The 15,598-nt window shown below is 35.5% G+C and overlaps 4 protein-coding genes across 4 annotated transcripts; 1 reads left to right on the top strand and 3 right to left on the bottom strand.

The window, feature by feature from the left end:
• Positions 1-112: 112 nt before the first annotated feature.
• On the bottom strand, positions 113-5,762 carry LOC123211996 (probable methyltransferase PMT2). Its single transcript, XM_044631000.1, has 7 exons — positions 5,576-5,762; positions 4,050-4,701; positions 3,519-3,729; positions 3,054-3,342; positions 2,023-2,412; positions 933-1,010; positions 113-704 (listed from the first exon to the last, which is right to left on the bottom strand). The coding sequence occupies exons 2-7, from the start codon at positions 4,692-4,694 to the stop codon at positions 470-472; spliced, it is 1,848 nt and encodes a 615-aa protein (XP_044486935.1). The 5' UTR covers positions 4,695-4,701; positions 5,576-5,762; the 3' UTR covers positions 113-469.
• A 1,144-nt stretch (positions 5,763-6,906) lies between these two features.
• Positions 6,907-8,178, top strand: LOC123210727 (putative F-box protein At5g55150). The gene is made up of 2 exons (XM_044629202.1): positions 6,907-7,790; positions 7,881-8,178. Exons 1-2 carry the CDS (start codon positions 6,907-6,909, stop codon positions 8,032-8,034), a joined length of 1,038 nt encoding a protein of 345 aa, XP_044485137.1. The 3' UTR covers positions 8,035-8,178.
• A 1,437-nt stretch (positions 8,179-9,615) lies between these two features.
• On the bottom strand, positions 9,616-12,314 carry LOC123212355 (activating signal cointegrator 1). The gene is made up of 4 exons (XM_044631460.1): positions 12,089-12,314; positions 10,843-11,565; positions 10,650-10,748; positions 9,616-10,151 (listed from the first exon to the last, which is right to left on the bottom strand). Exons 1-4 carry the CDS (start codon positions 12,236-12,238, stop codon positions 9,882-9,884), a joined length of 1,242 nt encoding a protein of 413 aa, XP_044487395.1. The 5' UTR covers positions 12,239-12,314; the 3' UTR covers positions 9,616-9,881.
• A 717-nt stretch (positions 12,315-13,031) lies between these two features.
• LOC123212354 (pentatricopeptide repeat-containing protein At1g74600, chloroplastic-like) lies at positions 13,032-15,579 on the bottom strand. The gene is given in 5 exon segments (XM_044631459.1): positions 13,032-13,231; positions 13,369-14,879; positions 14,882-15,043; positions 15,046-15,248; positions 15,250-15,579. Coding segments are annotated over 4 exon segments (2,169 nt in total). The 5' UTR covers positions 15,564-15,579; the 3' UTR covers positions 13,032-13,231; positions 13,369-13,389.
• Positions 15,580-15,598: the final 19 nt, after the last annotated feature.

Genomic DNA, 15,598 nt, shown 5'->3' with positions numbered 1-15,598 from the left:
AATTAAATCCAAATATGGTTGCTTGCTTGAATTTCTAGACTTCTACTTACTGTTGCATCCTTTGCATCTTTTCTTAGCAAGAATGAAGTTGAAAAGTAATCAGACAGTGAAATATGACAAATAATATGTATATAGACTGCGGTTTGTGTACAAGAACAAAGAATTATATTGTCAAAAACAGGATCTTGCCAGAGCCTGAAGTCTAGAATCTAAACAGCACTGAGGTGCTAAAAACAGAATATAAAAAAATTGGATGATAGAGAAAAGAAAATAGAAAAAACAACAAACCAAGAATCTTTATTAAATTATATATCCTATCTATATTCTATATCTACCTTCAAAATAGGATTGGATCAAAATTAAATGCAACAGAAGCCGTGTTACTGGGTTGCTACTGGGAGAGAGACACCTATGGTTAACTACAGTGAATATTGTTCCCCAGTGGGATCATATCATATTATTTCTCAGATCATTGAGAGGATGTGGTACTGTTTTCTCCAGCAACCCAATACCTCTTGACAGCGAATAATATCTTAACTGAGGCAAGTGGGCCATCCTCATGATCGACCATTTTTGTTTTCCACCTCATTGCTCCTGCTATTTTCTTCACTTTGGTTAGAATATCCACTTGGTCACGAAATATGACTGCTCCTTCAGGCCTCAAGATACGATCCATTTCCAAAAGAATATCTTCAGCATTGCACCTGCATCAGTTGCATGTAAATATAGGAACCTTAAAGAAAGTCAACTACACAAGAAAAAATAAAAGAAATAAGGAAAGTTCTGGAAAGTAATTTTTGCTACTTGAAACTTGAAAGAGGTCCACATGCAAAGAGCTGAATCTCATCATGGGGATCTATGGAGCCAAGTGTAGTCTGATCTAATGACAAAGGCATATCAGAAGAGAGCAAGATGTGTCAATAAAGACTTACTTATCCTTATACAAGCTGAAAACATCACTTGCATGAATAAGGTCATATGTCCTCGGGTACGTGGAGAATGCTTCACACCTAGCCAAATTAAAAATATATTTAATTATCAAAACAAAAATATTAAAGACGGAAAAGAAATAAGTGAAAATCCAATATGCCATAAACTTAAACAGATATGCTGGCTACACTGGCCATTCATTACTGACAATCAGAAATATCAACTACCAATACCACAATCATCCATATCAGCTAAAGATGAAGGCTGAATTAGAAAAGAAAGCCATTACTACATTCCAAATCAGCTAAATGTTAATTGCATAAGGTGTAAAGATGATAGTGAATTTCCTCCAGGCAAGGTTCTGGAATGACAAAGACCACAAGCACGGCTACTGACCAAGGAACTTCAAGGAGGAGATAAATAACCCAAAACAAAAGAAAATGATAAAAGGAAACATGTACAACTGTTTAAAGTAGGAAAAACATCATATCAAAGAGCTAAATAACACTTGCTAGCCTCAGAAAACCCAAAAGAAAAGAAAATGATAAAAGGAGACATGTACAACTGTTTAAAGTAGGAAAAACATCATATCAAAGAGCTAAATAACACTTGCTAGCCTCAGAAACAAAATTATTGTTCATACAAGACACTTGAGTGTGAATCTGTTGGAATAAAAATTTTTCTTCTTCCCAAAAGAAACAGATAATTTGAGCTGAGAGAAATGCAACAATTGAGTTAAAGGCCAAAATGAGAAGAAAAAATTATTGGCAAAATACGTGCATACTAATGAAAATTTTTGTTCTTTCTAAAAGAAACAGATATTTTGGTTAGAGAGAAATGCAACAGTGAAGTGAATGCCCAAAACGGGGATGGGATATTGTGAGGAAATATATGCATGCTACAATTAGACTCAAAAAAGGCCCTTAGAAAAGGCAGAATGGTTAAATAGAAAATAAAATGGTCATCCACATGAATAAAATCGGTTGATATCATGTCAATCACATCCATAGGAAACCCAAATAGTCTGCAAGAACCACATGAGCTGTGCAATGGAAAAAAATAAAAGGAAAGTCCTGATTCTTTGAAAGTTACCAATCATGATATATGCCAATTAATCCACGCTCATAAATAACACCAAGAGTGTCCTTCTCAGCTATTGTAGGCACAACATTCATCACCCACAATTTGGGAGATTCAATGGCTGCAGCAAAACTTCCCAAACCAGCATTCATATCTATAATGTTGCGGTACCTCCCTGAATCAATGATTTTGTTAACCCTCTTATAAGCATTTAGATGCTTCTTCCACAACCGATTGTCTTCCTGGTATACCTCAGCAGATACTCCTGGAATGGATCCACTGTAAATTCTGAATGGAACAGCATTAAGTCTTTCTGGAAATGGTATCCACGGGGCCCCAGCAACTTCATCTTGTCCAGTAGTCTCAGGAAAAGGAGTCACACAACCCTCCATCTTCTGATACCTACACACCAGCAGAACATCAGTATTTTACAAAAGAGAACATACTATTAAGCATGGCAAGGAATCACAATATATAAAGTAAATTATCCCAAACTCATGCTCCCTAGTAAGTTGAAATCCTTTACACAAATGAAATCCATGAAATTACTTGGTGTTTATTCAACTCAACTTGGGTCTTTTTTCGTTACAATCCTACCCTCCAGCATTTTGCACCAAGGGGTTGACAAGACTTCAACCCAAGTTCTTGTGCTTATCAGTCAAAAGCACATACCGTTACTTAAGGAAATTGCACATTTAACAAAGGCCAAAACTTCTATTTTCTAACCTTTCCTACTGCTGCAGAGATTCATAAAAGAAAAACAGCACAAAGGCAAGACACTGATGTGGATATTGAAACAAGAAAGCAGCTTACAGGGAAAAAAATATAGCATGTCTAAACTATAAAGCTTTTCAATTTCTATAATCAACAACAGTAAGGTACAATAATTCAACAATAACATCAATAAAACTAGTTACATAAATTTTCTCTTATAATCATCCCAGGTGTTAATTCATTTTCATAGTAGTAGAATGCATGCAGTATCTCTTTAAAACAGATACAGTTGGTCAATAAGTATCTGACGAGGCCAATAAAGTAATTACCAGAGCTTTTCTGCATTTGCAGGTTGACACATGGTACGTTGAGAATCTTTCTCCCAGCAATTAGCATAATTTTTTCTTTTCTGCCAGATGGCAGTTTCACCTTTTTCATACTTCTTTTCCCAGCAGAGAAGTTTGGCAATCTCTTCAATCTTTCTCTGTTCCTTCTCAAATTCCTCTTTAGGGCGTTTCCATGCTTGGAAATTAGTCCTCCAATTAATGGGGGGTCCAGAAAGCACCCAGTAACCACCTGGTCTAAGAACTCGATCAACTTCCATCATGTATATTCCATCTGCAGAAAGAATTCCCATCCATGATATTATACATCCCTAAAGCTAACAGTATTTATAAATCAAATAATAATGACTGCAGATGGTTCTTCTTTGAATCACACTGTATTCCACTTTTCTGCTTTGGTTTGCTTATAAATTGTCATATCTGTTAATCTGTAAAAGTTATAGTACTCACTATTTGAACTCCAAGGAATCAAGCATCGAGAACAATGAGCCATGTCAAAAGCCCTAGAAGGATATGGTAGCTTTGTAGTTCCAAGAACACCAATAACTGCTGGTACACCTCTTTCCAAAGCAAATTGAACCTGTGCTTCATGAGAGTCTCTTGGTGCAAATGACATTGTTATAACATTCTTTTTAAATAGGTATGCACCCCAGCTTGCAACCTAATCACCAACCATAAATCAATTGAAGTAAACGAAATGCTGAAGTCGTTTGTATATAAACTTTATAGGCTAAAATGAACAAAAGATAGAAATGGAAAAATAATAGATTTTAAAATTAGAAGAACAGGTTCATAAATATGCAAGTCATTCTAATAAGAAGAAACATAAACAAAGAAAAATTAAGAAAAGTTGTAAAAAAATCTCAACAAGGGACAAGCAAATTCATGTATATGTGTACTGAAGTACATTAAATTTGGAAAAAAAAAAAAAAAAAAAACCCATTGTGCAGAAGTGGCAACCTTGTATAGAATTGAACTTACCCCGCATCCAGTATCAAGAGCTGTTCTAACCATCCTATTGTCCATTGGGATCACAGATGCAAGTTCGTTTATATATGCATCTGCCCCATTAGGGAACTGTGTTCCTCCACCAGGGAACTTAAATACATTGCCTTCATATTGAATCCAGTTCTGAACAGCCTTCTCAACTGTCAAGCTCTTATAAGGTGCATTTGCGTAGGGTACATAGTCACGACTCTTCGGCCAAGGAAATGGAGTTGAATATCCTTTAGGGGCCGGAATAAGACAATTTAACTTCTCTTCTTTAGGAGGACAATGTCGCTCCCTGTAGTTCATATTTTCCCGGGGAAATGTCATTGCCCTCATTTGATCATGACAGGGTGTGTAATCAATGTATCGATCATCACATGGCTTAAAATCCTGGACTGCAGATTTTGAATCATCTGTTGCCCCATCATCACCATCATGATGAGTCTCATAATTTAGATTGTCGAGGACACCGCAGTCTGTCTGTCTGGTGATGTCTATAGCTATTCTGTCACCTTTCCCAAAACCACTCCGCTGCCATGCACCCAAGAGATAGAAGAAACAGCATAATCCGAATATAATAAACAATGACACTGAGCCCCTAGTTTTACTGTCTCCCAAGTTTCCTTTTGTTGCCATTGTGTACCTGAAATTTTTAATATAAATAAAGCATAAGCTCTTTCTGTCCATTTGATCAATCAAACATCAAGCCTATCTTTATACAATCCTAAGCTAAGATTTCAATTTCAACCGATGATGATTTTCAGTTACTGAAAATGCACAATATTACTATTCCCAGTAATAGAAAAACAACCTTTGAAGCTAGCTACAGTAAATGTTCAAGGTATGAACCGGTCAAAGATGGCATAACTGTAACCAAATCAAACCCTGCGTTCCATTTTATTCCCATGTAAAATTATAACAAAAAGTATGTCAAAGTAAATGAACTATAGAGATATGTATAATTCTAATTTCCACAAGTAAAAGAAATCTCAAGATTCATTACAGGGATGAAAACTCTATTTTGATAAACTTGTTATATATCAAATCAAGAAACCACCCTCTTTCCAAAAAATCATAACAAGGTCAATATTCAATCTTTCAAGCGTATCTAGCATGAGTGAATCCATATATGGTAAAGCAAAAGGGAAAAATAAAAAAATACATCTAAATATAAATAAAGCATAAGCTCTTTCTGTCCATTTGATCAATCAAACATCAAGCCTATCTCTATAGAATCCTAAGCTAAGATTTCAATTTCACCCGTTGATGATTTCGGTTACTGAAAATGTACAAAATATTATTATTCCAATAACAGAAACACAACCTTTGAAACTAGTTACAGAAAATGTTCAAAGTATGAACCAGTCAAAGATGGCATAACAGTAACCCATATCAAACCTTGCGTTCCTTTTTTCGATACACAAAGCAAGAATTAAAGAAAGAAATAAAGTTATGAAGATGGATTCAACTGATGAAAGAAGCGCAATAGATCTGAATTAACGTTTGAAAAGTCTTACTTGTATGTAGGGGGAGAAAATCAAGAAAGCGATGATGACAAGGATGAAAATTCTCAGCGCCAATAAGAAGTGGGTTGGTTGATATGTTTGGTCTTGAAAAGTACGAAGTTGTATTAGATTTGCGTGTTGGAAAGTAGTGATGTTTTTGGCTGAGAGGTACGAGGATGTTTTTGAGCCGCATTTTAATGATAATCAGATGGAAAATAATAATAATAATAATAAAATGAATTTAAATATGGAAGAATAAATAATAATTAAATTTGAATTGTGGAGAGTGGGATTTGAACCCACGCCTTTTCCAACCAGACCCTTAATCTGGCGCCTTAGACCAACTCGGCCTGTCTACTGATGCAGAAAAAATATATAATTTATATGTTTACCCACAAATAAATTATACGTACAAACAAAATGATATGAAATTAAATAATTTAATTATTTATGTTATATTTAATAAAAAAGTCATTTAATATTTTGAGCTTTTAAAATCTGCTTGATTGAACTTAAAAGTGATCGATCAAATTTGAATTGTTAAAAAGTAGTATTCACTTTTGAGTGTTTATGCATTTCTAATTAGAGAAAGTTAATCTTACCATTTGTAAAGGTTTAATTGCATATTAGAAGCTATTTATAATAGTTGAGTTTAACACAAGGTTTTGAAAACCAAATTGGATCGATCGGTTCAATCAGTTGAACCCTCGACTGACTCCAAATTTGGTATAATTCATATTAAAAACTGGTTTAGATTTAACTAGATCAAAATTGATAAATCGATTAAAATCAACAAAACTGAGTTTTATCAAAGCTTGATAATTTTTAGAAAGTTTGATTATTTTATATTAGACTGAATCATTTTCTAAAGGTCTGTAAGGAAAATATAAGGTTAAAAATAAAATGAAGAAGAACGAAAAAAATAACATTAATACTATAGTTTAGGTTGTATTAAGTTATAAAATTTTGTTCCCACTCTTTGAGGGAGTTTTAGTCATTCTTCAATCATATATTAAATTGTAAACAATTGATGTTTGATTTCCAAGTTTGTGCATGCATGGTCAGTGAAAAAAATTGAAAGAAGAAACTAAACAAAGAGGTTTAGCATGAGAATTTCTGCAACTCCCAAGGAACTCGAAATTATTCAAAGTAATGTAACCTTGGGGAGTCCAACGGCTGCAAACTGGATGTGTTGATCATACCAATTCATGTCTTTTCATATGCCAAGACAGTCGATACTTACACTGTGCACGCATTATATATTAGGGTTTTACTTCTTCTTTCTTCTATCAGTTTGTGTAAGTCAGGTTCTTTTGTTTTTTTTTTCCATAATAAGGGGACATATGGGGAACTGGTCAGAACTTCATCAAGATTTATTAGTGGAAATTTTGAAAAAGATTATATTTCACGAGGATTATGTCACTTTCGGTTGCATTTGTAGATCATGGCTATTTGCAGCAAGGAATTATAATTTCAGCTACAAGTCTTATCAGATTCCTTGGCTTATGATTTCGGAAGAAAATTTTAGTAACTATAAAAGTTTCTTCAGCATCTGGAAGGATCGGATTCGTGATGTTTATTTACCAGAAGCAAGGTGTAAAATGTGTTATTCTTCGAAAGGTTGGATCATCACAGTTGATGTAGATTATTCTATGAGTCTTTTACACCCTTTTTCTGGCGTTAAGATTAAGCTTCCTAATATCATAACTATCATGTCTCGTCGGGGTCTGTGTGGGTATTTAATCGCCAAATGTGCCCTATCCTCCAGTCCTTCAGTAACATCAGATTCCATTCTTGTCGTTATTTATGGAGGACGAAGAGAATTGGCCTACATTAGACCGGGTAAGAAAAATTGGAATCGAATAGATATTCGGGGATTTCTCTCCGACTATGTCGATATTGTCTTTTACAATGATAAGTTTTACGCAGTGAATATTAGGGGTGAAATATTAGTCTTCGATTTTAGTGGTGAGGAAGTTGCGGGTCATGCAGTGGCACAGCTTCCTTCGGAACTCGATGAAAGAAACGATGATTATAGGGAGAAAAATATGTTATATTTGGTTGAGTGTGGGGGAGCATTATTAGTGGTTTGCCGCAGGGCACAATATCTTGTTGTTGAAAATATCTTACATCTTTCAACTTTTGAGTTTCAGATTTTCGAAGTGGACTTGAGGACTAATACATGGACTGTGGTTAAGGATCTGGGAAACAGAGCACTTTTTTTGGGGTATAATTCTTCAATGTCAGTGGAAATTTCAGGATGCAGTCCTAATTCTATATACTTCACTGATATTCGTTTTGAATGTGATATGTTAAGAAGCAATGTTGGAGAGGACAATGGAGTTTATAATATTCATGACGGTACAACTGTTCCACATTTTAAGGGTAAGTTTTACAGCGAATTTAAGGATTCACCTGTCTGGGTTGAACAGAGTTTTGATGAAACAGATAGTTTTCGACATTTTTACTAAATTTACTAACATGTTTGGCTTCTGATCGTTTTATTCTATGGTGCTTGTAGTTTGAAAGTTCTTTTATTGTGAGGAAAGATCTTGCTTTGTATTTTCTTACATATTTTAATAAAAAATTGTGTCTGGTTTGTTTGTTTACACATTGATGGAGTGTGTTCGGATTTATAACGGCTAATACTAATCTCTCCATCTCTTGGCACTTCATTTCTACGTGAGTAAGTGCCTATCAATGTGGGCTCGAGGGATTGTTTGAGTGATTAAAGGATATAATTATAAAGTGAAGTATTTGAGTTTAAATCTCCTGATTCAACCCTAAAATCTTATTTGTTCGGTATGATTAGTTTAGTTTAAAAAAAATGATCAATTTAAATAAGGGTAAGTCAAACACTAAATTAGTTAATTCATCTATCTGAATTGAGAAAAGTTTCGATTAAACAGACAGTTTATGTATTCTTATTAATTGAAATAACATGAATTGCTTTTAATCTTTATATTCTATGGTGCTTGTAGTTTGAAAGGTCTGTCATTGTGAGGAAAGATTGCTTTGTATTTTCTCTTCAAATTTTAATGAAAATTGTCTGGTCTGTTGCCAATTGTTCGACATTTTATTTCGAATCAACTAGGCTAGTTTAAGGACTTGGAGCTTCATGAAATCCTCCACACAGGCCTGTATTGTCTTCCTTGTATGCAGGTTGAACATCGTATTAACCAAATGCTAGTACATTATTCCACCGTTTTCCGACCAAAGAACTGTTCTTAAAAAATATTTTGCCAAGGGGGTGTTAGGACTTAAGACTAAAAATTATAAATTTTTTGCCGCAGGAGATCGAAATTATTAAAAGTTGGACTAGGGTAATAAATAAATAGCCTTGGGTAGTCCAACAGCCACATACTTTATTTGTTTATACCAATGCACGTCTTTTCATAGGCTTAGTCTTTTCATATGCCAAGCCAATCGATACGCATTACAGTTATATCACCCATTCTCCAGCTTTTCACGAATTCGGCTAAAGATCTTTGATTTTTCTACACTTTTTCATTTTCTGTCATTGTTTTGATTTAATTCGGTTCAAATATATGCATTATTTCGGTTTGAAAATCAACTTTTTATCTAGATATAAAAGGGTGTTACTTTCTTTCTTTATCTGGATAATATTACTAGAGCTTTAATGTCCGTATCGTCTCGAATGTTGTAAAACAATTCATTTAATAAGTTTTCAAAATTCGTATATATTTCACTATGTATATATCTTTGATTGATTCTCAAACAAGAGCTCACAGCCTTGAGAAATCCTTCATAATGAACTTCTCCGCCAATAACCAAGGATCTTTCATTCCCACCTTTGTATGTCCCTTGTGTCGTTATCTCCTAAATTATAAATTCAAACCTAAACCAACTCTACTAGAATCCACTCCTAGAGTAATCTAAATTTAATTAATAAAACAATTGAGTCCTTATTTATAAAATATTCATTGACGTATAAAACTTATAATTTCTAGTCCTAGAGCTGTAAAACCAACTTTGTATAGTGCTTATAACAGCCCACTTCGGAAGATTTCCAAGAAGAATTCTCACATAAATATTGTCAAAAGAATTTTAAAGCTTTATTTGTCTCGACAGGTACATGTTGTAGCAAACAGGAATCTGTGAACGCCTGTACTATATCTGATATCCTCAATTAAAGAAAAAAAACTAACACAAGGTTTTCCATTTCCTTGCTGTAAAACTGTTGACTGCAACATATAAAAAGAAGAAAATATGAAAAAGGAAGCATCAGAATTTCAAGTAAGCTAACCAGAACTTTTACCCATCATCTTTTCATAATCACATATGGAGTTCAAGCCTTCTATGAGGCATTATCAATCATAAAATGCTTCAACTCATTGTTATCATGCTGCACCCTCCCAGTTATCTCCAAGTGTAAGCCGTTGGGAAGGCATCGATTTGTTTGTTTCCCCTTATCAGGTTTCTTACTAAGGCCTGGATCTATAAAGACTGGTTGTACTGTAAGAGTTGGATTTGGTTTAATTCGATTCACTTCTCTTTCATCTGGTGGCCGCAGCAGTATGCTGTTTTCCAATTCCAGCTCAGAAACTTCATCTTTATTAATCAAGACCTGCAAATATTTATAGCTTTTATTAGAAGAGAAGACACATCTATGAATAAGAAAGAATGCAACTGCAAACACATATAGATTTAAAAACAAAACAAAACAAGCAACTATAGGATTTGGTGCTACCACCCATAATAGAGCAATGAAAAAGAATAAAAAGGTACATTATGAGCATATGTTGCAATATTATCAAGCAATGAAAAAGAATAAAAAGTTCCGATTTTCATTCACCACGTTATAGATTAGGGCAAAATTTCTGTCCATGCAAGGAAAAGTTTTCCAACAGCCTGGCAGATTTATGGAGGGGAAAATGTCTTGAACAAAGCATATCAAGTAGTACAAATATGATAATAATTCTGAGCAACAAGGGCAAAAAATGTAATAACACAGGTGACAAAAGTTTTTCAGCTTGCAAATGTGTGGTGCAGTCAAAATGTTTTTGCACAATGGCAATGCAAATTATAGGCCAAATTTTGGCCATTCAGAAAAAAAAATTGATACCTTGCGACCAACCAAATCAAAAGTCACAACTACTTTATTTCGATTGGCCTGTTCAGCTTCCTCAATCTCCTCCTGTTTCTTCTTTAAAAGTTCCTTTTCCTGGCAGAAAAAAATCAACACAAGTTAATTTAAGCACATGCACAGAGAAAGAATAAACCAGTATGCCTGGAACGATTAGCAAGCATCTAGATACCTCCTTAGAAAGCCAGCTATTTCCCTCAATCTCATAGTAGTCACTTTGGTCATCAATAACCGTTGTACGAGCTGCAGAGTTTCGGTCATATTCAACAAGCCTTTTAGCAAAAGCCTCAGCTGCTGCTTCAGCATCTGACAGTGGGGGAGCAAAACTTTCTTCCAGACCAGCATATGTACTTCCTTCCTTTAGCACAAGGGCACCACAAAACTGGCAAGGTCCCTCCCCCTCTTGTTCACAAACTATCTTGCCACATGACAAACAATTGCTGACCAATCTGTGCTGACGTGCTTGACAAGAGCATGGCTTTCCCTGTTGGAATACAATTGACCCTTTAGCAGCCTCAGCAAGAGAAATAACTTTTCCAGCTTTCTTCTTTTTGTTGTTAGTTTGGTTCCCTTTATTCACAGTTCTTGACTCACTGCTCTCAGTTGAGACCCGGTTCTCAGAATAACTGGGCATAGCACTTTTTTTAGGTTCAACTTGATAACTTGAGGCCATGACTGTTTTAGGTTGAGCCTGATAACTGGGGCCTGTAACCTCTTTAGAAGTTTTAGATGATTTCTTGGATCCACTAACAGATCCTTCATCTGAGCGTGGCTTAACATAGGCGTGCAAATTTGAACTTGGAACACCAGCAGTGCTGCTGCCAAGCTCTGAGTGACCTCTGCGTCGAAGATACTCCTCAATCACACTTTTGCCCACTTCTTGACCAATAATATTCTGCAGAGAGAGAAATGAAAGCCTAGATATATAATAACATCCAAAACATTCCAAAATCAAATTGATTTGATAATTCCCCAATAATTCAATTCAAACTGATTTGTGTATCTTCCCTTGTAAACTTCTAATACAAATGCATTCTCACTTCAGCTTCTACATTCCCTAAACCCTAAACCCAAACATTCACAAGCTACAGAATAATTTGCAATTTTTTATTCATGTGGTCTCCGACTGTGTGTGGCTTCACCTACCTGATAAATGGCACCCCAATCCCAATGATATAAATCAAGGATCAAATTATCATACTCAGATTAATTTATAAATATGAGACTCTTTCATAAGATGGCCAGTCGATGCCTAATCCCCAGAACCAAGCAATCAAACTTAATCCCAACAATACTAATAGCTTATAAAGTAAAACCGAAAGCGAAAGAAACCCCCATTAACTTAAAACCTGCCAAGAAAATTCCCGAATTAAGAATCAAAAGAGTAAAAATAAAGAGGAAAAGAAAGAGATAATTACGTCGAGGTACTCCTTGGCATCTAGTGGTTGAGCGAATTCACAATATGAGACTAAACCCGAAATTATCTCCCGGTCCAAATCCAATCCAGTCTTTACTCTCTTGCACAGATCCACCAGTGCTTCCTCTAACCATTGTCCCGCTGTCTCCATTTTTTCACTCAGTGTGCCCGTGAATGCAGCGAGTCATATCAATCTCTCTCTCTCTCTCTCTCTCTCTCTATATATATATTATATATATAAGCCTGTGTTATAAAAAACAAATAAAATAATTATTATTATAAAATTATATTATTTTCGTAAAGAAAAAAAAAAGAATATTTAAAAATTGAATTAAAAAATTGGCCCCTCTACATCTTTTATCTCTTCTCTATTCATCCTCAATTTTAAATGGTTACTCCCTCATTTTATTGAATACTATTAATTAATTCTCGAAATTTTGCAAAATGTATAATGAAACGCATATAAAGCAACCTGAATCAGTTGTTCCGATTGAAGTTCTAAACGGTCCAATGACTAAAGCTTTTATATCTTCACCAGAAACCACCACCATTGCCTCCGGATTCTAGTCAAACATGTGGAACTAGTCTGTTTAATCTGGCCCTGCCAGAAAAAAATTTAATTGGCATGTAATGTTTTGGCTTCAGGTAAAAAGAACAAACGAATTTTGTTGTAGGTTGATTTTTATATAGAAAGAGTTCAATGTCCATGCTGTTATTGCTCTGGAACTAGAAATATGAAATATCCCAATTCCCACCCGCCCTATAACTCAGGTTAACATGCTCAAGTAAGCATATTGACTTCATTTGTCCAGCAAAGGAAAAAAAGGCAAAAAGAATCCGGTGAGATTATCGATTTGCTTACATATATGATAATCAGGGTGAAAGACTGAAAGTCGCGTGTCACTGGCACTTTAACTAAGTGATCAGTTATGGAGAGGACAATCTAAGATAGGCTCCATGCTCTTATAATATGAACTTGTTCCCGAATAATCTTACAGGTCAAAAATTCACATTAGAATCCAAATTTATACATGAAGAATCAATAAACTAAAGTAAAGAAAAACTGGGGATTAATAACCTGCAGGACTGCGGAGGTGCTAAGTTCATAAAATATTTCGCTGCACAAATTTGAATTCTCTCCTACCTGCATGGGATCTTGATCAGTCTGTTAGTAGTTCCATCAGATTCAATGTGAAAATGAACCCCAACTAGTTTGTAGAACATTGACTGGTTTGCATAAATGAGCAAACTCCAACTAGTTTGTAGGCTTCCAAGATTTACCTTTCAGTTCTCAGATTCATTTCACGTAAGACTCCAACCAGGTTCCTTTTCAACTCCAGTTCCCCTCATCTGGCTCCTGACTTTTAGGACGTCTTCCCATTGGCCAACTTCTGCACAGATATTTGACAAGGAAACATAAGCTCCAGCATCACTTGGATCCAACTTCATAACATTCTCAGCTGCTAGCCTTCCAAGTTCAATATCTCCATGCACTTTACAAGCAGCAAGCAATGTTCCCCATAACAAAGCATCAGGTTCTATGGGCATGTTTTTTATGAACTTCTCAGCCTCTTTTAATCTCCCTGAGCGACCAAGAAGATCAACCATACAAGCATAGTGATGGTTATTAGGCTTGATTCCATAGTCTTTGGCCATTGAATTAAAATGGAAATATCCTTCCTCAACCAAACCATTATGGCTACAAGCGGATAAAACCCCAACAAAGGTCACTGAATCAGGTCTGATTCCTTTATTTTTCATAAACTCAAAGATTCTCAAAGCCTCTGCCCCTTTTCCATTTTGAGCATAGCTTGTTATCAAAGCTGTCCAAGCGATTAGGTCAGGTTCATCAATCTGTTGGAATGCTTTACAGCAATCTTCAACACTTCCAGATTTTGAATACATTGTAACAAGCGAACTTCCAACAGAAATTTCAGAGTCTAAACCCAATTTCATGATGTAGCCATGCAGTTGAGTCCCAAGGCCTGATTTGTATGAGAAAGAAATAGCTCTTAGAACAGATGAAAGCATGAAGGAGTCAACTGCTAAATCAGACGTCAGCATTTCATAGAACAAGAAGACTGCATCTTCAATTAAGCCATTTTCGGCATATCCTGAAATTAATGAAGCACATGAAACCTTATCTTTTAGAGGTAGAATGTCAAGTACCCTCCTAGCTGATTTTAGTGCACTGCACTTTGAGTACATGCTTACAAGTGCACCACCGATAAGTGTTTTGTCAATTCCAGCACGAAGAACATACCCATGAATTTCCTTACCCATTTTCAGATAAGGAAGAGAAAAGCAAGCTTTAAGGATTGCAGAGAGAGTAATTTGATCGGGCATAATTTCTTCAACTAGCATTTCCCTGAATAATTGAAAAGCTAATTGTACAAAGCCATGTTCTGAACATCCAACAATCATTGAGGCCCATAAAGCATTGTCTCTGATAGGAATTAGCTCAAACACTTTATAAGAGTCCTCCAAATTGCCACACTTAGAGTACATTGTCAAAAGAGAACAACCAACAGAAAGATCATTAATCAATGCAGCTTTAAGAGCACAGCAGTGGATTTGTTTCCCCAAATCTAAAGAGTCTATAACACTTAAAACACTAGAAATACAAAACTCATCAGGTTTCAGACCTTCCCATAACATTCTTTGTAGCAATTCAATTGCCTTTTGAGAGCTCTGATTCAGAGCAAAAGAAGATATCATAACAGTCCATATACTTGGACTCACTCTATCTTCCATCTCTGCAAAAACCTTCTCAGATAAACCAGTACACCCTATTTTGAGTACATATTGATTAGTGCAGCAATTACCACTGGATCCATATAGAACCCAGTTTTTAGAATCCATGAATGTATCTCTTCTCCCTCTTTCAACATACATGGTTTTGCGCAGGCGGTTAATGACACTTGTAACTGTATAGATGTTATTTCCACGCTTGTTTCCTCATTTCTTTAAAAAATTTGAGGGCAAGGAAAGAATCTCCCTTCTGCACAAAGCCAGAAATGATAGCAGTCCAAGAAACCACATTTCGGATTGGCATCCGCCAGAATTCTTTCTTAGCATCATCTGGATCTCCACATTTAGCATACAAGTCAACAACAGCAGTCCCCAGAAAAACATCGTTTGCACCACACTTGATCAACTCCCTTGAATTTTTTCCCAATCTCAAGTTCCCTTAGCATAGCACAAGCCGACAAAACACTTGAAAATGTATAACTATTTGGAACCAGAGACCTATGACCCATTTGGCGAAACAGATCCAATGCAATCCAGTAATCTCCATTCCTCACAGCCCCAGATATAATAGAATTCCAAACAACCACATTCTCACATGAAACATCACCAAATACCCTCAAAGCATCCTCAAAAGTAAAATTCTTCGCAAACAAATCTATCATTCCAGCCCGAACATAGCCACTTGTATAGAACCCATTTTTAATTGCTAAGGAATAAACTTGCATGCCAAACGAAGTAGCTTGCAATGCGGAACAAGCAG

The sequence above is a fragment of the Mangifera indica genome, chromosome 3 (assembly GCF_011075055.1).
Source record: "Mangifera indica cultivar Alphonso chromosome 3, CATAS_Mindica_2.1, whole genome shotgun sequence".
Taxonomy (NCBI): Eukaryota; Viridiplantae; Streptophyta; class Magnoliopsida; order Sapindales; family Anacardiaceae; genus Mangifera; species Mangifera indica.
This window is presented reverse-complemented; position numbering and strand designations above follow the sequence as displayed.